General features: G+C 47.8%; 1 protein-coding gene and 1 pseudogene across 8 annotated transcripts in view; both read left to right on the top strand.

Moving 5' to 3' along the window:
* The window catches only part of IL34 (interleukin 34), a 57,297-nt gene that overhangs the window by 30,006 nt on the left and 4,931 nt on the right, over positions 1-22,360 (top strand). For 6 of the 8 annotated variants that reach the window (XM_046683696.1, XM_046683691.1, XM_046683695.1 and 3 more), the window contains exon 2: positions 16,994-17,402. In XM_046683696.1, the coding sequence (XP_046539652.1) occupies positions 17,375-17,402 (28 nt within the window). In that variant the 5' untranslated portion in view covers positions 16,994-17,374. Of the gene's footprint in view, positions 1-16,993; positions 17,403-18,568; positions 18,685-19,382; positions 20,212-22,360 lie in introns of those variants that run through there. The other 2 variants (XM_046683697.1, XM_046683690.1) reach the window with 2 other exon arrangements.
* On the top strand, positions 8,633-10,379 carry LOC124251157 (dnaJ homolog subfamily C member 7-like; annotated as a pseudogene).

Below are 22,360 nucleotides of genomic sequence, written 5' to 3'. Positions count from 1 at the left end.
TGAGCTAACTGCTGCCAATCCTCCTCTTTTTGCTGAGGAAGACTGGCCCTGAGCTAACATCTTTGCCCATCTTCCTCTACTTTTTTATATGTGGGATGCCTACCACAGCATGGTGTGCCAAGTGGTGCCATGTCCGCACTCAGGATCTGAACCGGCGAACCCCAGGCCGCCAAAGTGGAAGGTGCAAACTTAACCACTGCGCCACTGGGCTGGGCCCTGTGGAGTCTTTTCTAATTGGCTATTGTTGGTAGTAGTTTCTTAGTTGATTCTCTTGGATGCTCTAGGCTTATAGTCATATCATCTATAAATGGAAACAATTTTACCTCCTCCTATCCCAGTCTTATATCTTTGATTTCTTTAGTTTCTCTAATTGCATTGACTAGTACCTCGTGTACAATGATAGTGGGCACATGTGCCTTGTTCCTGACATTAGTGGGAATGCTTCTGGTGTTTCCCAGTTAAGCAAAATGCTAGCTTTTATCTGAGATTTACATATTTTATCATGTTAACTGATTATCCATTGCTTCCTACTTTAATGAGGATTTTTTTTTTTCAATCAGGAAAGGGTGTTGAATTTTGCCAAATGCTTTTTCACCATTTACAGATCTCCTAGGATCTATTATTATGTTATATTAAGAAGTTTCCTAATGTTGAACCATCCTTGCACTCCTGGAATAAATTCCCTTTGATCTTTTAGTGTGTGGTGCCACCCTATTGGAAAAGCTTCTTTGATCCAACAGCTACTGTGGGCTCCTCCGCACAGGGTCTGTGGACATTGCAGGGTCAGGACATGTGGGCTGAAGTGTCCTCTCCTGAAGTGAGGAACTGTTGGCTTGATTCTTTTCTAGGAAACCCAGCTCCAAACTCCTTCCTGGTGTAATAGGCAGTAGAAGCTGGGGATTTCCACCAGTTTAGGAAAAAACTGCATGATTCTGATCTCAGCCTTTTTCAGTTTATCTCTGTTGTTGTTTCAGTTAACTTTAATTTCAAAACAAACATACAAAACCCCCCCAAACAAAACTAAACAGCCTTTTTCCTGTTACATTCAGTTTTGTTTATGTAAGACTCTGGAGAATGTCCCAATAGGCCGTTAGAGTCTCTGGGCTATTATAAAAAGTTTAGTTGGGACTTGCTGCCATAATGTTTTCTCAAGAAGACCAGGGATGGGGGACTTACAAGAGTCTAGATCTGTAACAAAAAAAAGCCTTTGGGTTCTTGGTCGCTGGGGGATGCAGGGCCCAGTTCATAGAAGAGGCATCTACTTGCAGTGCAGCCCTGTGGTTAAAGCAGTGCCTTCTAGGTTAGGTTGCCTGGGCTCAAATCCCTGCTCTGCGGTTTACTACTTGTGTGACCTCAGACCAGTTACTTCACCCCTCTGGTCCTCAGTTTCCTCATCAGAAAGTGAAGATAATAACAGTTCCTACTTCTAGCCTCGCTATGAGGGTTCAATGAATTAATGCACAGCAAGTTCCTTGGCAAGAGATGTGGGGGAGCCTAAGTGGGGATTAGAGCATCCAGTGGGGAGTGGGCCAGGTGGTCTCTGCATTCAGTGACCTTCTGAGCTTGGCTGACCTCAGTCCTCATGCTGATAGCTGCAGGTGTGCTTAGACAAGTGTCTGGCAAGTTGTCGGGGTCAGAGGCTTATAAGATGAAGCAGAATAATAATAATAATAATAATTACTACTACTAATAATAAACTCCTTTTGTAAGTGTCTGGGCTATGGAAAGCAAAGGAATGGAAGATTCCTCAAGGTTGACATTTCAAAGAACAAATTTGTGAGTTAGTGAAGGACAGTTGGACCAAAGCTCTTGGTCCCTAACCAGGCTTTTCTGCAGTCTTTAATTCTGAGGCTTGGAACTCCCTCCAAAGTGGGCTTGTTCACTTTTTTTTTTTTAAAGATTTTTTAAAAATTTTTTTCCTTTTTCTCCCCAAAGCCCCCCAGTACATAGTTGTATATTCTTTGTTGTGGGTCCTTTTAGTTGTGGCATGTGGGACGCTGCTTCAGCGTGGTTTGATGAGCAGTGCCATGTCCGCGCCCAGGATTCGAACCAACAAAACACTGGGCCGCCTGCAGCGGAGCGCGCGAACTTAACCACTCGGCCACGGGGCCAGCCCCAAGGGCTGGTTCACTTTTGAATGGGGTATCCACAAGGTGGCTCTTCTGGGTAGTGCTGTCCATAGCCTCCGTAGTATTTATGTTTGAGAGGGTATAGGGGCATTTTTGCTGTGGGCAGAGGGGGCAGCTTTGCCTGATGGATGAGCTATGAAGGGAGAGTCATGGGGAGGTGTCTGGCCGCGAGCACAGTGCCTGGGTTCTCCCACCAGCTGTAGATTCTGAACGGCAGCAGGCTGGCTCTCCTTCAGGCATTCTGTCTAACTGGGTGCAGCAGGAGCCAGGTTGGAGCTGTCATCACCAACTTGCTGCTTCCACTTGGCTACTTTAAATTTTTAAAATTGGAGTATAATTTACTTAAAATGCACAGACCTGCAACGTTCTATTTGATAGTATATTAGTTTTCTAGGGCTACTGTAAGAAAGTACCACAAACTTGGTGGCTTAAAAGACAGAAGTGTATTCTCTCACAGGTTTGGAGGCTAGAAATCCAAAATCAAGGTGTCAGCAGGGCCACGATCTCTTTGAAGGCCCTAGGGGAGGGTCTTTCATTGCCTCATCTTGGCTTCCTGTGGTTGCATGCAATTCCTGGCGTTCTTTGGCTTATGGACATACTGTTCTGATCTCTGTTTCTGTCGTCACATGGTACTCTCCCTGTGTGTCTCTGTTTTCTCTTCTTATGAGGACACTAGTCATTGGATTAGGGCCTACCCTAATCTGATAGGACCTCACTCTAACTTAACTGATTATGTCTGTGTAAACCCCATTTCCAAATAAGGTCACATTCTGAGATTTCAGGTGGAAATGAATTTGGGGGAGGACACTATTCAATCCAGTACGGCTTTTTGTTTTTTTTTCTCTGAGGAAGACTAATCGAGCTAACATCTGTGCCAGTCTTCCTCTATTTTGTATGTGGGTCGCCACCACAGCATGGCTGACAAGTAGTGTAGGTCTGTGCTTGGCATCTGAACCTGCGAACCTGGGCTGCTGAAGAGGAACATGCTGAACTTAACCACGAGGCCATGGATGGGGCTGGCGCTGCAGTATGGATGATTTTTGATAGTTGTGTATACCCATGTGACCACCACCCCAATCAGGAGCTAGAACATTTCCATCACCTTAAAAAGCTCCCACATGCCCCTGTCCAGTCAATTCCTACCCCCACCTCCTACTTCAGACAACTGCTGTTCTGATTTCTATGACCATAAATCTATGGTAGTTCCCCCTTACCCACAGTTTTGCTTTTTGCAGTTTTAGTTACCCTTGGTTAGCTGTGGTCTGAAAATATTACGTGGAAAATTCCAGAAAGGAATAATTCATAAGTTTTAAATTGCTCACTGTTCTGAGTAGTGTGATGAAATCTCGTGCCGTCCCACTCCATCCCACCCGGGACATGAATCATCCCTTTGTCCATGCTGCATACGCTGCCCGCCCGTTAGTCACTTAGTAGCTGTCTGTCACAGTATGGCCTTCAAGTAACCTTTATTTTACTTATAATGGCCCCAAAGCCAACTTTGTTATTGGTTATTATTGTTAATCTTATACTGTGTCTAATTTATAAATTAGACTTTGTCATAAGTATGTATGTATAGAAAAGCCTAGTATATACAGGGTTTGGTACTCTTTGTGGTTTCAGGCATCCACTGGGGGTCTTGGGACGTATTCCCAGTGGACGAGGGGGGACTGCTGTAATTTTTTGCCTGTTTTTGCATTCAAATAAATGCAGTTAAATAGCATGTGCTCTTTTGTGTCTGGTCTCTTTTGCTCATAATAATGTTGTTTGAGATTCAGCCAGGTTGTGGCATGGATCAGGAGTGTGCCCCTTTTTCTTGCTGAGTGGTATTCCATTGTGAGGTTATACCACAGCTGGTATAGCTGTTCTTCTATGGATGGACACTTGGGTTGTTTTAAGTTTTTGGAACTGCTTCTTTTTCAAAATATGAATATAGAAGCAATGCACGTTCTTGTTCATTCTTTTTGTGGACATAGATTTTGATTTTTCTAGGTTAAATACTAGGAATGGCATTGCTGCATCACAAGGCAGGTGTATGTTTAAATTTATTAGAATTGCCAAGTAGTCGTGCAAAGCGATTGTGCCCATTCACACTCCCAGGGGCAGTGTGTGAGAGTTCCAGTTGCTCCACATCCTTGTGAACTCGGTTCTTTTTGTGTGTGTGTGAGGAAGATTCACCCTGGGCTAATACCAGTTGCCAATCCTCCTCTTTTTTAGCTTGAGGAAGATTAGCCCTGAGTTAACATCTGTGCCAGTCTTCCTCTACTTTATATGCGGGATGCCTCCTTAGCATGAACTCTGGCTGCCAAAGCTGAGTGCGTGGAACTTTAACCACTCGGCCACAGGGCTGGCCTCTTGGTTATTTTCTTGATGAGGTTTATTTTCTTTGATGCATAGAGAGGATGGCCCTCGGCAGAGGTTTCCATCCACGGGGCTGTCAAGCTGAAGACCCTCCAGCTACTCTGCTGTGACTGCTACCTCACTCCTTTTTGCTTTGTTTTGCTTTTTGTTTTGTTTTGTTATCCTATTGCTGCGAGGAAGCTTTAGGACACAAAGGTCTGTGGGCGTCCCTTTGTCTTCCGTCCCTTTTTCTCAAGAATGGCACTAGTGTGGACCCTCCACACTCTGCTCTTCTACTCTTGAATCTCCTTGCTTGTCGGAGGTCAGAGGTTGAAAGTCAGAGGTAGGAGGTCAGAGTCCTTAGAAAGACATCAGCAATTTTCTTAAAGTAGGAGCTGTTCAGAGTGTTCAAGGGCCCCATGTGACTAGTTCCACACTGGGTTTCTTTCTTTCTTTCACAATCATGTAAGTATTTTCCTCACAGATCTCTATTGATAGTGCAAAAGCAACGGCAATAAAGGAAATCATTCACAAATAAAAGAGAAGGCATGTTTTCCAAAATCCATTTTTACTGCTATTTGTAATAGTGAATAAGAATAATAGTCAATCCAGAGCTAGTCTGCACCGTCTGCCAGCTCATGTTCTAAGCTTTCTATGTATAGAAACTCGGTAAATCCTTATTTAACCCTTTGAGGTGGGAATTTCGTACCAAGACCATCTTACAGATGAGGAGCCTAAGGCAATGAGAGAATCCTCACCTCTTCAGCATCTGTATCTCACCTGCGCTTGCTTTCCTTAGGGTCGTTCACCTTTTAGAAATCTGACCACATTTATTTAGAAAGGAAACTTTATATCACTGCCATAAGCGGGAGATCCACATCACTTTCCGTAAATGATGATAACCATAAAAATGAGTAATCTGATAATATAACATTATTTTAACTTGTTCCTGTTACTTCTTCCCACCACCATTTTTTATTTTTTTAGGGTTTGTGCTTTTGGCGTCATGTCTAAGAATACGTTGCTCAACTCAAAGCTGCAAAGATTTTCTCCTAGAATTTTTATAGTTTTAGGTTTTACAATTAAGTCTATGATCCGTTGCAAGTTATTTTTATGCATGATGTGGGGTAAGGGTTACGCTGAATTTTTTCTTGCATAAAAATTGTCAAGTAGTTTCCACAGCATTGGTTGAAAAGACTCCTTTCTCCTCTCTTCTCTGAGTCTGCCTCCTCTTAGAGGCTGGGAGGGTTAATTCTCACAGTTGCTGCAAGGAGATAAAGGTATAATCATTTTGCTACACTGGATGTAAACCCGTTGGCACACAGTCAACGCTCAATAAATAGGAATTAGTTCTCGGATTATGCTAACTGCTTTCCTTTGGTTTTGCATTCAGGTTGTTTCCTGTTTTCTTTCTTCAAGTGTAAATAGCAATGCAATGGATATTCCAGGTGTCCAGCTTTTTTTCTTTAAAATTATTTTAGGGTATATTTATGGATCCATAAATACATACTACAAATTAGTGTTAAAGTGGTTGGATCCATGCACTCGGCCAGAAGCCGTGCACTGCTTTTGAATTAGCCTGGCTTCCAACCACAGGGAGCTCCTTGGGAGGGTTAAGAACTAGGATCATCGTCTTCCCTGGGAAAACTTTCCCGCCTCCTGACCCCTACTCAGTCGCAGTTCCCTGATGGGTGGTTTCTCATCTTCCCTTGAGCAGCACACACTCTCCCATGATACTATTCCCTACTATTTGTTTAGTTCCTTGCCTTCCTCACCGGCCTGCGTGCCTCTCACTGGAATCACGATTCACTAGTTCCCAGCACATAGTAGGTGCTTGATAAATGTTGACTGTGAGCACAGCATCCAGTACGGTGACTAGTACTCCTGCTGGGTTTGTGGGCTTCTCTGAGATAAGCCTTCCCATAACTATGTTCTTTTAGCGCCAGTGGCTGGTGTTGCCCTTGTTTCTATGACATTGCATCATTTAGATGGTTTTCTCTAAGTGTGGGTCAGGTACCCCTGGTTAATGTTGGATGGTGTTACATGATACCTGGATCCTGCATTAAATAACATTGAATCCCAGAGTGAAGAATTCACTTTTTGGTTCTTTTTCAACCCTTCTTACTTTTCCAGGACCGGGTTTCTCAGCCTCAGCACTATTGACATTTGGGGCTGGAAAATTCTTTGTTGTGGGGGCTGCCCTGTGCATTGTAGAATGTTTACAGCATCCCTGACCTCTACCCACTAGATGCCAGTAGAACCCCCTCCCCCCGGTGGTGACAACCCAAATATCCATAGAAATGTCACCTGGGGAACAAAATCCACCTCCTGGTTGAGAGTTACTGCTCTAGGAGAAGGACTCAGTCTGGTGCTGATATATTTTAAACACCTCTCTAACCCTTGCTAACCTTTCTTTTCCAAAAAGAGCGAGCAGATGCTTGCTCAGAGCCTTCAGCAGGCAAAGCTTTCTCACTAGATTTTAATGCCATTATTTGATTTTCCTTGATGTTACCTTCTCGTTTTGGCAAGCGAGAACTGTTTTTCTCTTAATGAAAGTGTTACAAAGTTTTCTTTACACATAAATTTAAGTAAAAAGATGAGTGAATATAGAGAAATATATCTTAATATATTATGTAGATGTGGCCTAAATAGTGTGCTAGGCTCCTGGCTCTAAGGAGGTTCTGAGTAATGCATTTTCTTGTTTCAGCGCTTCTGTCATTTATAGTGCCGGGCAGGTTTTTGTTTTGTTTCACCCAAGAAAGTACTCCAGCTTGGGAGATGTCCTCAGGCTCTGGTGTGGGCGCCAAGCCTCCCAGGTATGCTGACACTGATCACACACGTGCAGCACCTGCCAGAAATATTCTACTTGCTGCATCATTTGGGCGGTGGACCTGGGACTGGGTCTTACTTAATAAAATTGTTCAGTTGACTTTGATCACAAGGGGAAAACCACGTCTAGATCCCAGACAATCCTTGTCTGAGAAGCAGACATTGGAAAACAAATCACATAGGCCTGGAGCATTTCTGATTTCATAGAGGAATCAAACGTGGGAGGAAAGCACCATATTTCCTTCATATCAGACATCTTGGCAAAGCTGCTACTGCTCCTGCCTCTGCTTGCCTCACGGGAAAAGGCTTGATTGGATAGCAGTGTGAGTGAGAATATCAAACTTAGCAACCCTTAATGAATTAGTGGATGTAGACATAAGCATGAGTGGCTGCCAGCATCAGAAAAGAGAGAAAACCAGATATTACATGCCTCCTGTTGAAAGAACCCAGCGCTGCCTACAGTGACGACAAAGAGTTGGAGGTTGAGTCTGACCCAACGGCCAATGTGCAGAAACAGAGGACAGAGGAACATGTTGAACTGCACCATGGGTGTGCAATCAGCAGAGTCTAGACTGGGGCACTCTACAGGGCAGACATCCTGGGTTCTTCAGCAGATGAATTGTAAGGGAAAGAATGGGATGGAGGGAAAATCCTGTAGATTAAAAGAGACTTAAAAGATAAATGAAATTTAAAAAGTGGACAAAGCTAAAAACTAAACTATAGAGTCTGAGGATGCATGCTTGGTTGATAAAACCATAAAGAAACCCAACAAGGTGATTGCTGTAATAGTCAGGATGGTGGTTACTTTTTGGGAGTTCTGTGATTGGGCTGGGGCTCATGCAGGGGCTTCTGGGGTGGCTGGCCAGCTTCTTTTTCTTGACTGGTGTTAGTTATAAGGTGTGATTGTCTTATAATAATTCATTAAACTGTACATTTGTGTGTTTTATGTTATCCGTATCTGTTTTATTTTAAGTCAAAAAGACAGATGAGTGTTGGTGAGGATCTGGAGAAATCAGAACCCTCATACACTGCTCATGGGAGTATAAAATGGTGTAGCTGCTTTGGGAAACAGACTGGCAGTTCCTCAAAAAGTTGAACATAGAGTGACCATATGGCCCCCACCCCATTCCTAGGAATGTACCCAAGAGAATTGAAAACACGTCCACACAAAAAACTCATACATGAAAGTTCATAGAAGTATTATTCATAATAACCAAAAAATGAAGACAACCCAAATGTCCATCAACTGATGACTGGATAAAGAAAATGTGATCTAGCCATACAATGGAATATTATTGGACAATGAAAAGGAATGAAGTACTCGTCCCGGCAGTAAGATGGCCGCTGCCGTGGGGTGCGATGATAATGGCGGTGATCAAGCCAGAGGTGCTCCACCCCAAAGAAGTGAAGAGGGAAGCAGCGTCTGTCAAGGAACAAGGAAACGCACACTATGCCGAGAAAGATTACAATGAAGCTTTTAACGATCACACAAAGCCATAGATATGTGTCCTAAAAATACGAGCTATTATGGGAAGCGAGCAGCCACCCTGATGGTGGCTGGAAGGTCCTGGGAAGCCCTTGAAGATGCACAGCAGTCAGTGAGGTTGGATGATGGTTTTGTCCGGGGACATCTACGAGAGGGCAAATGCCACCTGTGTCTAGGCAGCATGTTGCAGTTTTGAGAGGATCCTAGAACGGGATCACAAAAACGCTCAGGCAGAACAGGAGTTCAAGAATGCTGATGCCGTCATAGACTGTGAGAAAGTAGCAGAAACGGATTTCGAGAGGTGGGATTTTCAGAAGGTTGTTTTCTGCACAAACCATGCCCTAAAATTTGTCCCTGCCAGCCGTGGCTTCAAAATCCTCAAAACAGCATATTTAGCAATGCTGGTCATAATCCAGAAGGACAGTCTGTGGCCATGTCATTTTACAAATGGATTTCACCGATGTGGGTGCTCTGAATGCATGCGGGCTTTGCCTTCCTTATGCAGATCGTATTGAGAAGGCAGTTCGGTTTTTTTGTGCAGGCTCTCAGGGTGGCTCCTGACCACCAGAAGGCCTGCATTGCTTGCAGAAATGCCAAAGCACTTAAAGCAAAAAGGAAGATGGGAATAAAGCATTTAAAGAAGGAAATTACAAGCCAGCATATGAACTGTACACAGAAGTCCTGGGGACAGACCCCAACAATATAAAAATCAATGCTAAACTCTATAGTTATCAGGGTATGGTTAGTTCCATGCTTTGGAGAGGTGATGGCAGGATGGCAGGAAGACTGCACAAGTGCTGTGAAGCCCAATGACACTTACATAGATGCCTCCTTGAGAACAGCTCAGTGTTACACGGACACAGAACAGTGTGAGGACTATGAAAAAGCAAACTCATAGATTACTACAGACGCTGGGAGTAGACGTGAATGCCTCTGAGGACGAGATCAAAAAGCCGATTGGGGGGCCAGTCCCGTGGCATAATGGTTAGTGCACTCGGCTTTGGTGGCCTGAGGTTCACAGGTTCGGATCCTGCCTGCAGAACTATGCACTGCTTGTCAAGCCACGCTGTGGCGGCATCCCACATAAAATAGAGGAAGATTGGCACAGATGTTAGCTCAGGACCAATCTTCCTCACACACAGAAAAGAAAGCCGATCAGAAACGGGCCTTGGTGCTCCATCCAGATCAGCACAGGAGCCAGTGCTGAAGGGTAGAAGGAGGAGGAGAAAAAGTTCAAGGAAGTCAGAGAAGCTTTTGCCATCCTTTCTGATCTCAGGAAAAAGACTCACTGTGACAGTGGACGGGACTTCGATGAGGAGGGCAGGAATATGGGTGATTTTGATGCCAACAATATCTGCACGGCATTCTTGGGTCGTTCTGGGGGCTTCAGCTTTGAAATGTCTGGCCCCGGGAATTTCTTTTTTCAATTTGGCTAATGAAGGGAAACCGTCCAGAAGCTGGAAAAGGCAGGCTTGCTGGTCCACCTTGAATGTGGACACACTTCACCTCTTCCCCTTGTCATGTCTCCATGTCCTTAGAGCCATTTCGTCTTCTCGGCTGGATGCCCTGTGTCTGTGTGAGTGGGGTGACCGAAAGGCGGCCAGCACCAAGGCTGCAGGGAGAGGAGGGCAGTAGGAGGTGAAGAGGAGGCAGCTTGTGAAGTTTCATTTTACTGTTTAACTTTATTAAAAAAAAATTAGGAGAATAAAATGTTTTGACCCTTTAAAAAAGAGGAATGAAGTACTGATAGGTGTTATGTCTTAGTCTGCTCAGACTGCCGTAATAAAATGCCATAGACTGGGTGGCTGAACAACAGAAATTTGTTTTCTCCCAGTTCTGGAGGCTGGCATTCGAAGATCATGGTGCCAGCAATGGTCCGTTTCTGCTGCCGACTCGCCCCTTGGGCTGCAGACGGCGGCCTTCTCACTGTGCGCTCGCGTGACCTCTCTCTGTGGGAGTATGGAGAGGGAGAAAGCTCTCTGGGGTCTCTTCTTATAAGGGCCCTAATCCCATCATGACCGCACCTTCTTGATCTCATCTGACCCTAATTACCCCCAAAGCCCCATTTCCAAATACCATCACATCGCTGCTTAGGGCTTCAGCATATGAATTTGGGGGGGGAGGGGCGTTCACTTTATAACAGGCCACAAGCTGAATGAACCCTGAAGACATGCTAAGTGAAAGAGGTCAGTCGTACAGGACCACATATTGGGTGACTACATTTATAGGAACTGTCCAGAGTAGGCAAGTCCGTAGAGATAGACAGCAGATTAGTGGTTGCCAGGGGCCGGGCGGAAGAGGAAATAAACAGTGACTGCTAATGAATATAGAGTTTATTCTAGGGGGGGGGGGAATGAAAATGTTCTGGAATTAGATTGTGGTGATTATTGCACAACTTTGTGAATATGCTAAAAAAAAAACCCAACACAACTGTCTACTTTAACATGGTGATTTTTTTTTTTTTGAGGAAGATTAGCCCTGAGCTAACATCTGCTGCCAATCCTCCTCTTTTTGCTGAGGAAGACTAGTCCTGAGCTAACATCCGTGCCCATCTTCCTGTACTTTATATGTGGGACACCTGCCACAGCATGGCTTGCCAAGCGGTGCCATGTCTGCATTTGGGATCCGAACCTGCGAGCCCTGGGCCACTGAAGCAGAACGTGTGAACTTAACTGCTGCGCCACTGGGCTGGCCCCTAAAATGGTGAATTTTATGGTGTGTGAATTGTATCTTAATTTAAAAAAAAGGAAAAAAGACATAAGAGACACATCATTCAAGAGCACTATATAGACTACCATGTCAAGCTCTTGATTCAAACAAAACAACTTAAAAAAGACATTTTAAAAACAACCAGGGAAAATTGAACATGGATTCTGTATTAGACGATATCAGGAATTAGTGATTTGGGAATGTGCAATAACAGTAATGTGATTATATTTTTAAAAGATCCTTACATACTGGTAAAACGCCATGTCTGGAACTTGCTTTAAAATACTCTAGGGGAGGGGCCGGCCCCATGGCCACTTTGCACGCTCCACTTTGGTGGCCCAGGGTTTCCCCAGTTCGGATCCTGGGCGCAGACATGGCACTGCTCATCAGGCCATGCTGAGGCAGCATCCCACATGCCACAACTAGAAGGACCCACAACTAAAAATACACAACTATGTCCTGGGGGGCTTTGGGGAGAAAAAGGAAAAAAAAATGTTTAAAATACTCCAGGGGAAAATTTGGGGGATGACAGAATATTGACAATTTTTGAAGCTGAGCAATGGCTATATGGGGTCCATTATACTATTCTCCGTGGTTTGGGTTTGTTTAACAATTTCTATAGTAAAAACTTTCAGAAAATAAACCAAATATGGCAAAGGAAAAAAAAGGTCTTGATTAGTACTGAATTCCAGAAAGTTCATCTTCTAACAGAAGATTCTGAGCTGGACCCTAGGACAATGACAGCCCACCTTTGTCCGCAAAGGCCTCCTGACCTGGAACTGAGCTTCATTCTGAGGAGGGAAGCCACCTGAACGACTTGCAGAAGATGGTTTGGGTTAGAATTGGTCCAGCTCTTTACAGAGAGTCTGTAGAGATGATGCACTTCCGTGCTGTATCAGTTAGCGTTTGCTGTGTAACAAACCATCCTCAAACAAAATAAACAAACATCGATTATTTCTCATGATTCTGTGGGATGGCCAGGATTCTGGGCTGCCTTGACTGGGGCCACATGGTCTAGGATGTCCTCACTCAATTATTCCCCAGGGCTGGAATCCTCTTTCCACTGGTAGAACAGAGGTGGTAGGTGAACTGTTACTCAGAAATATAGCTCTTGGGCTAATGGGATGAACCAGAATAAATCGTCCTTGATTCTGCTTTTGTTTCTCTCCCTTTTTCTATGGCCTAAACCAAGTCCTATTTTTCTCTTATCTCCTCCTTGTCTAGAGCATCTGTGACTCACTCCTCGTGGCTGCTGGTTGCTGTCCCTCCCGATATCCTCAAAGGGCAGAGGGGCTTGATTCCCAGGAGGAGGATGAAGTTGGGCGTGTGGCCTGGGGCCAGTTGCCTCCCCCACAGCCCCTTTCCTCGTCTCTAGGATGTCGAGGTTGCACGGAATGTCTCTGAGGCCTTGGTGGCCCTGCTCTGCTCGCAGGGAAGTGGTCAGGCTGGAGCATGTGGTCCAGTGCTCTGTCCCTTGGGCCTCAGGTCAGGCCTGGCTGCTTTGGGGAGAAGAATTCTCTGAGTGGGTGTAATAGATGAGTGGCAAAAGTGGCCTCAATTTTTTATGCACACTCCCATCTATGCCCTTTGTAATGAATATTTTGCAGTTCCTTCCACCAACAAGTGGAGTCTATTCCCTGCCTCTCCCCGCCCCCCGAGTCTGCTTTGGCCAATAGAATGTGGTGGAAGCGGTGGGTTGGTTGTTCTGTGCTTGGGCATTAAGGGGCGTTGACTCATTTGCTCCTTTTCTTGGAATGCTGCTATGAGAACAAACCTAGGCTGGCCTGCTGGGGGTGAGTCAACCCAGCTGAGGCCAACCTAGACCAGCCAGCGCCTGCCGAGCCACCAGAGTGAGTGAGCCCAGCCTGGATCAGCCAAGACCCAGCCAACCTATAGATCTGTGAAAAAATGGAAATGATTGTTTTTAGCCACTCTATGGTGGGGTGGGGGGGGTGGTTTGTGACACAGTTGATAGAGTGGCCACTTGAGCTACATGTGTTCTGAACACAGCATGGCATCTCTGCCTCAGGTTGGGACCCTGGCTCTAGAGCTCATCCACTGGGTTCCAGCTCGGGTCCCACAGCTCCCTCCCCGGGGAGGCTGGGCAGGGAGGAGCCAGAGCAGGTGGCTTTGGAAAGGAGGGAGCAGTGAAGGTCCCAGGGGAGCATGTCCTTGCTGCCCGACCTGGACAGACATTGCAACACAGTGCAGCACAGAAATGCCTGTTTACAAAATTTTTAAATCAAAGTTATACCTGCACCTGAATTAATCAGATCCTTCAATATGATGCTGCTATGAAGGACAATAGGCTGTCTGCTCCCTTCTCCCCATTTCCTGCTGCCCAGACTTTCAACTTTTTCCTTTTTTAAGCAATAAATATATTTTTATCGTTCTAAATAGCATGCTGGTATTGCTACTTAAAAAAATTTTTTTTGAAAGATTTTGTTTTTCCTTCTTCTCCCCAAAGACCCCCCAGTACATAATTGTATGTTTTGGTTGTGGGTTCTTCTAGTTGCGTCGTGTGGGATGCTGCCCCAGCACGGCCCCACGAGTGGTGCTAGGTCCGTGACCAGGATCCGAACTGGCAAAACCCTGGGCCACTAAAGCAGAGCGCATAAACTTAACCACTCAGCCATGGGGCCGGCCCCTACACTTAAAAAAAATTTTTTTTTCATGACAAAGATTGGCCCTGAGCTAACACCTGTGCCAGTCTTCCTCTATTTTATGTGGGATGCCACCACAGTGTGGCTTGACATGCAGTGCTAGGTCTGTGCCTCGGATCCGAACTGTTGAACCCTGGGCCGCAGAAGCAGGGTGTGCAAACTTAACCACTGCACCACCGGGCCAGCCCCCTGACTACTTCTTCATTTGAGGCATTATCTGTTGACTTCTCACCGTGAAAGATTTATTCCTTGTCACCCACTTCCCTCCCCACACACCTGCCTCTCCTCAGCTCCCTGTCCTCCCAGAATCCTTACGTCCTGATTCCATTAAATTAGTATGTGCTTCTTACTTGCCACTGTGACTTTGAAAATGCTCTTCCCAATTGAAGTGTGCAGAATAATACTCCAACTTTTACTGTCTTGCACAATGTTTCTTTGTGTGAGCTTCCTAATGAAGCTCCATGCAAGCCCCAGGGGTAGCATGGGGCTGGGGTGGGGGAGGCATTTCAAACGCTTCACCCTCCCCACCCCCACCAGAGAGAGAGAGAGAGAGGGAGAGGAGAGGCCCTGGGCTCTCTGGGGATGGCCACAGCCACTCTTTTCGGGGGATTACCCTCAGGCTCATTTGTCAGGGAGGGGCCCTTGTTTCGGGGCCTCCGTGAGTGCCTGGTTTCCTGCGTGCCCCTCCCCACTCAGGCGCTGGCTCCTGTGTCATCAGGTAACTCCTACATCGTGTCTTCCTTGCCTTTCACACACTGCCCCCCGTATCAGCGGGGCTCAAGGGGTGGGACCACAGGTGGCACCCAGGTTCAGGACTCTGTGGTGTGGCATGAAGGTGACCGTGACCCCATTTCTCACTTGCTCAGTTCCTCCATTAGGGTCTGATGGTCTGGGATGTGTGGTGGGATTCAGCACTGGGGGCCTTTCAGGGAGATTTCTGAGTGGAGAGGCTGCCAAGAGAGTTTTGTGGGGCACGGATGGGTGCAGAGCCTGATTCTGGTGGGTGGGGAGGTCTGGGCTGAGGGACTCCAGCCGGTGGGATCAGGACAGGACAGGAGCTCACGGCCCGGGCCCCTGTGGGCAGCAGGCAGAGCCGACATGTTCTGAAGGGCTGTGGGGCACGACGCCTCCAGGTGACAGATAAGCCCAAGAGAGATGGAAACTTCCGTCCGCTCCAAAACCTGTACACAGAGGCTTGTCGTGGCTTTATTCATAATGATCAAAAACTGGAAAGAACCCAGATGTCCCTCCACTGGTGGATAGACAGTGATCTGTCCACACAGTGGAATACTACTCAGCAAGAAAAAGGAGCAAACCACTAACCCACGCAACAACCTGGCTGAATCCCGGCTGCAGAGTGCTAAGTGCAAGGAGCAGACACAAAAGGCTGCACGCTGTGGACGTGTTTCCACGGCATTCGGGAAAAGACAAACCTCTGGACAGAACATGGACGAGTTGTGGCCTGGGGCTGGGGCGGGGCGGGGAGGAGGGGTTGACTAGATTAGCAGGAGGGAATTTTCTGTGGGGATGGAAGTGTTTTATATCCTGATTATTGTATTGATTATACGGCTTTATGAATTTGTCGAAACTCATAAAATCGTACACTAAAAAAGATGAATTTTATTGTATGTAATTGTACCTCAATAAACCTGAAAAAAACCAAAAGTAACGACAACAGAAAGTTTCAGTGAGGTTAGTATTCGTGGAGACACTGTGGCAGCAGGGGAACTGCAGGGTGGGAGGAGGAGGAGCTGAGAGCCAGCGGTGACCTCACACAAGGGGTCAATGGGAACATTAACCAGCCGACTCAGCCTCTCAGAGCCTCGGTGTCCTCATCTGCCAAATGGGGACAACAGTCTGTACTTTGCCGAGTCCAGTGAGGGGCAGATGAGATGACCATGTGAGAGACCCCAGCCCAGCTAATAAGGGCTTCCTAACTCTCATGTGGGCATCAGTTGGCCGCAGTGGCTACCAACAGGCCGAGTTTGAATTCCTGTTGCACTTCCTACAAGCTGTGTGACCTTGAACAAGTGTCTTAACCTTTCTGAGCTTTGATTTTCTTGCTGATAAAATGAGATTATATAGTCCCATAATACTGTTGCAAGGATTCAATGGATATAAAGGCCTTACCCCTGGGCCTAGCACATAGTGAGCAGTGAGGAAGAGCGATTCCATTATTCTCGTAGGGTTGCCAAAATAGCAAATAAAAATGCAGGATTCCCGGTTAATTTGGAATTGCAGGTAAACAATGAGTATAATTTTCATATAAGTGTATCCTATGCAATATTTGGGACATACTTACACTAGAAAGGTCTTCATGACATAATTATACTAAAGAACATGTGTGGTCTATCTGAAATTCAAATTTAACTGTGTGCTCGGTAGTCACCTGGCAGCCCTGTTAAGAGGGAGGTGGAGCTGGGCTGACATGGCAATGGGACTGAGCCCGCCGGTGAGTGGAGGGCTGAATGACCCGCTGCTTTTTACCTCCGCAGCCGGAGTCACTCAAGCACCTCCAGTCTCTCCTTCAGGGAGCTCCCTTGGCTTAACCCACGCGGCCCATTCATTCCTTGGTCCTGCTTTTGTTCGGGCCTGTGGCTGCCGGCTGGCGTCACCATAACTCCCTCCTGGGCTCGTGCTGCCCTTTGGTTGCTCTGGAGTCATTTCTGTGTCCCCCGAGCGGCCAGCCGCCAGGGCGGGGCTGTGCGCCTGCAGCCTGTCCGGTGGTCCGGGCGGACGGTGGGTGCAGCAGGCACAGGGGCTCTCGGCGCCTGCGGCTGATGGCTGAGTGGCAGCCCGGCTCTTACATAATCGGTTTCTCTCCTCCTTTCTCTTTCCAGAGCCGGATTTCACACTGAGCAGCTGCAGACGGGGAAATCAGAGACAGCGCAACCCAGCCCCAGATTCCGAGGGGCCTGCTGGGGACTCTCTCCTCCCGCTCGGAGGGAAGACCCCGAGACCGCTGTCTCAGGCCAGGTCCTGGCTGCCATGGGACTCACCGCCTCTGCCCCCCGGCTGCCCTCCGCACTGCCAGGCAGATAAGGGCGGGGGCTGCCCTGGGAGCACCTGCCACCCCCTGCCAGGCCCCTCCGTGGCCAGCCCTCCCTGACTTTGGGCCACCTTTGCTGACCCGAGGCCATGTAGGCCCCACTCGGGCCTCTGTGGATAGACACACCGCCGGGGACACCACCTCTGCTCTCGGGGGGACCCAGCGCACCACCATGCCCCGGGGACTCGCCTGGCTGCGCTGTGAGTACTGGGGGGTCCGTGCGGACCGCCTTGAGGAGGCCTTGGGCCAGAGCCAGGCTCTGCTGTAACCATGGCAACTGGGGCATTCTTGCTGGTGTGAAGTTGAGATGCTTCCCAGTTAACCACAGGTGCCCTCGGGGACCCCCACGGCCACCCCTGCCTTGTGTCCAGCTGACCCCAGCCCAGACAGGCATGGTAGGTGCGAGTCTTAGGCTGGGTGGGCACAGTCAGTGGGTGGTCCCAGGGACAGGGCAGGCACTGGTGGTAGGTGGCAGCATCTCATCTTCCCAGACTCATTGGCGCTGGGGAGTACAGGGATTTCTGGCCTCTCTGGGTGTGGCCAGCTGGGGGTGGGGGCTTGGAGAAGTCTGGGCCTCCAAGACCCATGGGAGAAGTGCACCCGGATGCCTGGGAAGGCATCCTGTTCCTGCTGACCCTCCCTCGGTAAAGAACAAAATTGAAAGGCAGGCAGAGAACAGTGTTGTTGGTAAAAAGAAAATAAGCTGAAATGAGGACAGAAAAACAAGAGTCTAGAAGTGCCTAAAGCCTGCTGGTAGGAGGCCAGACCAAGATCCCTTCAGACTCCAAGATTTGACTTAACCGACTCAAGTTCCACCTATTTTTCTGGTGCCTCCCATGTGCCTGCTGGAGAGTCACTCCCATGGTGACAAGGACCTGGGCTGTCTTGTGCCTTTCTCCCAATGCCTGGCACGGAGCTAGGAGGTGGTCCGGGGCTTGACCCTGCGAGGGATTCGCAGAGGAGTTGAGCCCCCCCGGCCCTTGTGCAGGGATACTGCAAAGGGTCAGAACATTCAGACCAGGGGAAGGACCCAGACCCGGTGTTCTAGAAGCAGCATGGGTGAGGTGCCACTCAAAATGGTCTCGAAGGTGGGCAATGTCCACACAGGTAGACGTGGGGAGGTGAGGACTGTGTCCCAGGTAGAGGGAACAGCACGAACAAGGGCTCAGTGGTGGGACAGTGAGACGCCAGGGTGGAAGGCTGGCCTGGGCTCCAGTGGCTCAGGCCTTGGAAGCCGGGGTGAAGAGTTCCTAATTCATGAGAGGATGTAGAGCCCTGGAAGGTTCGTGATCTGGGGTGGGGTTGGGAGTTACTCTGCATTCGGAAGAGCAGTCTGGTGGTACTTGTAAGAGTTGCTGTTGTACCTTCTGGGCAGGAAGTAATGAGGGCCAGGTCCAGAGCTGGAAGCGAGGAGGGAAAGGCATGGTGGAGGGGAGAAGACTCGTGAAGGTAGATCGCGGAACCTGGCAAGGATTGGCCGAGGTATGAGGGAGAGGGTGGGGATAGAGATCAGGGGCTTGTGAGGGCCTCGGTGCTGGGGAAGTTGGCCGCCTAACACATTGCCACAAACTTGCCTTAAAATAGCAGAAATTTATTCTGTCACAGTTCTGGAGGCCAGAAGTTTGAAACCAAGTCAGCCGGGCCACACTTCCACTGAAGGCTCTAGGGGAGGGTCCTTCCTGCCTTCTCCAGCTTCTGGTAGCTCCCGGGGCTCCTTGGCTTGTGGCCGCGTCACTCCAGTCTGCCTTTGTCTTCACGTGGCCTCTCCCTCTGTGCGTCTCTGTGTCTTCTCTTCCTATAAGGACACCGGTCATTGGATGTAGGGCCTACCCTAAATCCAGGATGATTTCATCTGGAGAGCCTTAACTTAATTACATTTGCAAAGACCCTGGCTCCAAATAAGATCGCCTCTGAGGTCAAAGGTGAACGTGAACTGGGAGGATGCTATTCAGCTCCCTACACAGGTTCAGATTTGGTCGCTGGAGGTAGGCTGGTGGACAACCATTTGTCACTGCACAAAGGGCAGTTGCTCTTTCTTCAGCCTCCTCTTCTGTCTTGTGGGCCTCTTACCTCTGGATGCGGGGGGGAGGGCGAGGTGGGGGCAAGATGGGCCTCCTGGCCAGGGCCAGGATTACACTGGCTGTGGGGCTCCTGGGGTGCAGAGGGGCCATGAGGCCACAGCCGTACTGTCCCTGCCTAGCCACCGGTTTGCTGGCCTGTTTCGTGGGGTGGAGGCAGCAGGAAAGAAGCTTAAAATTGGAAATGGTAGTCGGGCTGCAGACTTGGAGGAAGTGTAAGTTTCGGGAAGGCAGATCATCTATGGACAGAGTTTCCAGGGCAGCCTGCGTGTGCCAGGCTGGGAGGCGCGGAGGCTCTATAAGTTCCTGCTATGAGCCCACAGATGCCAGGCCCCAAAGGCCCTGGAGCAGGACTCAGATGAGGGCACCTGGCATAGGTTATGGAGGGTGGAGTGGGCAGCCAGTGGGTGACTGCCACACGGGAAAGAAGATTCAGTGTAGGCAGAGATACAGACTTTTACAGAAAAGATGGGAACTCGGATTTTTATGTGACATCTCTGTGAACCAGACGTGGCCCTTGGGACACGAGTTTGCAACTGTCACTCTGGGTCAATGTTCTCAAAGTACAGTCCCCAGACCAACAGCATCAGCTTCACTTGGGAAATTGTTAGAAATGCGTGGTGTTGTGGTTAGGTTCAACATGCTCTGCTTTGGTGGCCTAGGTTCACAGATTGGGGTCCCGGGCGTGGACCTCACCACTCGTCAGCCATGCTGTTGTGGCGACCCACGTACAAAATAGAGGAAGATTGGCACAGATGTTAGTTCAAGGTGAATCTTCCTCAACCCCAACAACAACAACAAAAAGAAATGCCGATTCTCTGGCCCCTCTCCAGACCTGCTGAATCAGACACTGTGGGGTGGGGCCTGGCTCTCTGGGCCTTCACCAGCTCTCCAGGAGATTCGGATGCATGCTCCTATTTCCCTGCTCAAGGTGAACCCCCAAAGTGCTCAGTAAACGAAACAGTGCTGTGGTTAACAGCATCACGTATTCACACACTAAGGGCTAAGTTTTCTGGTCAAGATAGTGAGTGAATTGGACAGATGGTGCTAGATACGGGGATTGGTGGGGGCTAGGGAGAGTCTGGGGAGGGAAGGAGTGTTGGTGAGACCTTGAAAGAGGTCTGCAGTGTGAGAGGATGCCCAGGGCAGGGACAAAGGGGGAGCAAAAACCCAGATGCAAGGATGGTCTTGACCAGCAGAGGTGCCAAGCTGAGAGGGTGAAAGATTAGGGACAAGACAGAAAGCAAGCAGAAACGCTGGTTCCATCTGTGTTTATCGGGCCCTGTGTCCAAATCCTGGGTGACCACATGAAAAGAGAGAGAGAGGAGGTGCCAGATGGGTTGCAGACTTGCAACCTTGCAAAAAATGTGGTTGTCAGACTTCTGCGAGAGGAAGGGCTGGTGGGCTGCAGCCCGTATGGGGCACAGTGCTTGAGTAGACCAGAGGGCGCTCCCGGTGAGGGGCCCAGCAGGAGCAAAGGCCTGGCGGCAGGCCTGAGTAGGAGGTGGGGAAGCGATGGAGAGCAGGCCCACGGCAGCAAGCGTTTCAGAACAAAAGTCTTCCTCAGTGCCAGGGAGGTGAGTGGGGAAAGTCCAGTCAGTCATCCCTGCCAGTGGTGGACCAAGGCGGTGACTCAGCCTGCCTGGTTATTTTGGGACAAAAAAAAGAGAAAAAAGAAAAAAGAAAAAAATTATTATTGCTTTTGACTATAACAATAATACCTGTAGAAATTGATTATAGAATATAAAATATGTCCTACAAAAATATAAAGAACATAAAAATCTCCCATAGAGATTTGATACATTTCTTTCCACATTTTCTATGCATACATATATGTAATGAACAAAATCCAAGACATGCTGTCTACCTAGATAAGGAGTGTTGAATCATGCTTTTTTAAACCTCGCTAAGCACATCATAAATATTTTTCTTATCACATGAGCATATCATAAGCATTTTTTGACTGTGTGATTTTTTTTTTTTTGAGAAAGATTAGCCCCAGCTAACATCTGCTGACAATCCTCCTCTTTTTCTGAGGAAGATTGGCCCTGAGCTAACATCTGTGCCCATCTTCCTCCACTTTATATGCAGGATGCCGCCACAGCATGGCTTGTTGAGTGGTGTGTAGGTCTGTGCCCGGCGAACCCCAGGCCACTGACGCGAAGCATGTGAACTTAACTGCTAGCCACCAGGCTGGCCCTGGCAGTGTGATTTTTATTGGCTACTTTCATTATTATTGAACATCTAGGCCATTTATGGATTTTCACTATTATAAAATAATGCTGCAATGGAAGTCTTCTTTTGGTTTATGTCTCTTTTTGATTTTCCTTCAGGTTTATTCCTAGAAAGGAGTTTAATGGGTCAGAGGGTGTGGACATTTTTAAGTCCATTAATAACAAAAACTGCCAAGTTGCTTTCCAGAATGAGAGCACCTGCTTCACTACTTTGCCAGCACCAAGTGTTATTAAAATAAAATTAATTTTTAAAAATCCTTTTTCATTTTGATAGGTGAAACATGACATCTGATTGTTTTACTGTGAATTTCTTTATCTTTATGAGTGAGGTTGATTTTTTGGATACGTCTCTTGCCCATCTAGATGTTATTGTTTGTGCTCTGATCGACTTAACCCTTGTTCATATTTGTTGCAAACTGTCAGATATTTTTTGAAAGCCTGTTCAGTCAGGCGGAAATCACAGGCTGTTTTTGAAGTTACAGCGACCCCCAGTGGTGAAAGCTGGTAATGTTCGGAAGGCCGTAGCTGGCTTATTGTCAGGGAACAGAAACAGCCAGAGTGAGTTTCGCTTAGCATCCCAGAAGGAGCAAACGGGAAGGGCCGTTGCAAACCAGCTGGTACATCTAACTGACAGGATGCTGAGGTCAGATAGAGCAGGGAAGAAAACGGCTTTGGTCACCCAAGAGTCAGTTGTAGAGTTGGAACTAGAATCTGCATCTCCTGTATCCCCAGATAGAAAATGCAGGAACAGGCTTTGAAAACATGTCAGCCCTGGCAGAGGGCCTGAGGTTGCCCTGGAAGGAAAGTTGTCCCTGCCCCATAGGGCAGGAGTGGGGAGTAGGCTGG

Source organism: Equus quagga, chromosome 13 (assembly GCF_021613505.1).
Source record: "Equus quagga isolate Etosha38 chromosome 13, UCLA_HA_Equagga_1.0, whole genome shotgun sequence".
In the NCBI taxonomy this organism is placed as follows: domain Eukaryota; kingdom Metazoa; phylum Chordata; class Mammalia; order Perissodactyla; family Equidae; genus Equus; species Equus quagga.
Note: the sequence above shows the minus strand (reverse complement) of the source record. Positions and strands in the feature narration are given on the sequence as shown.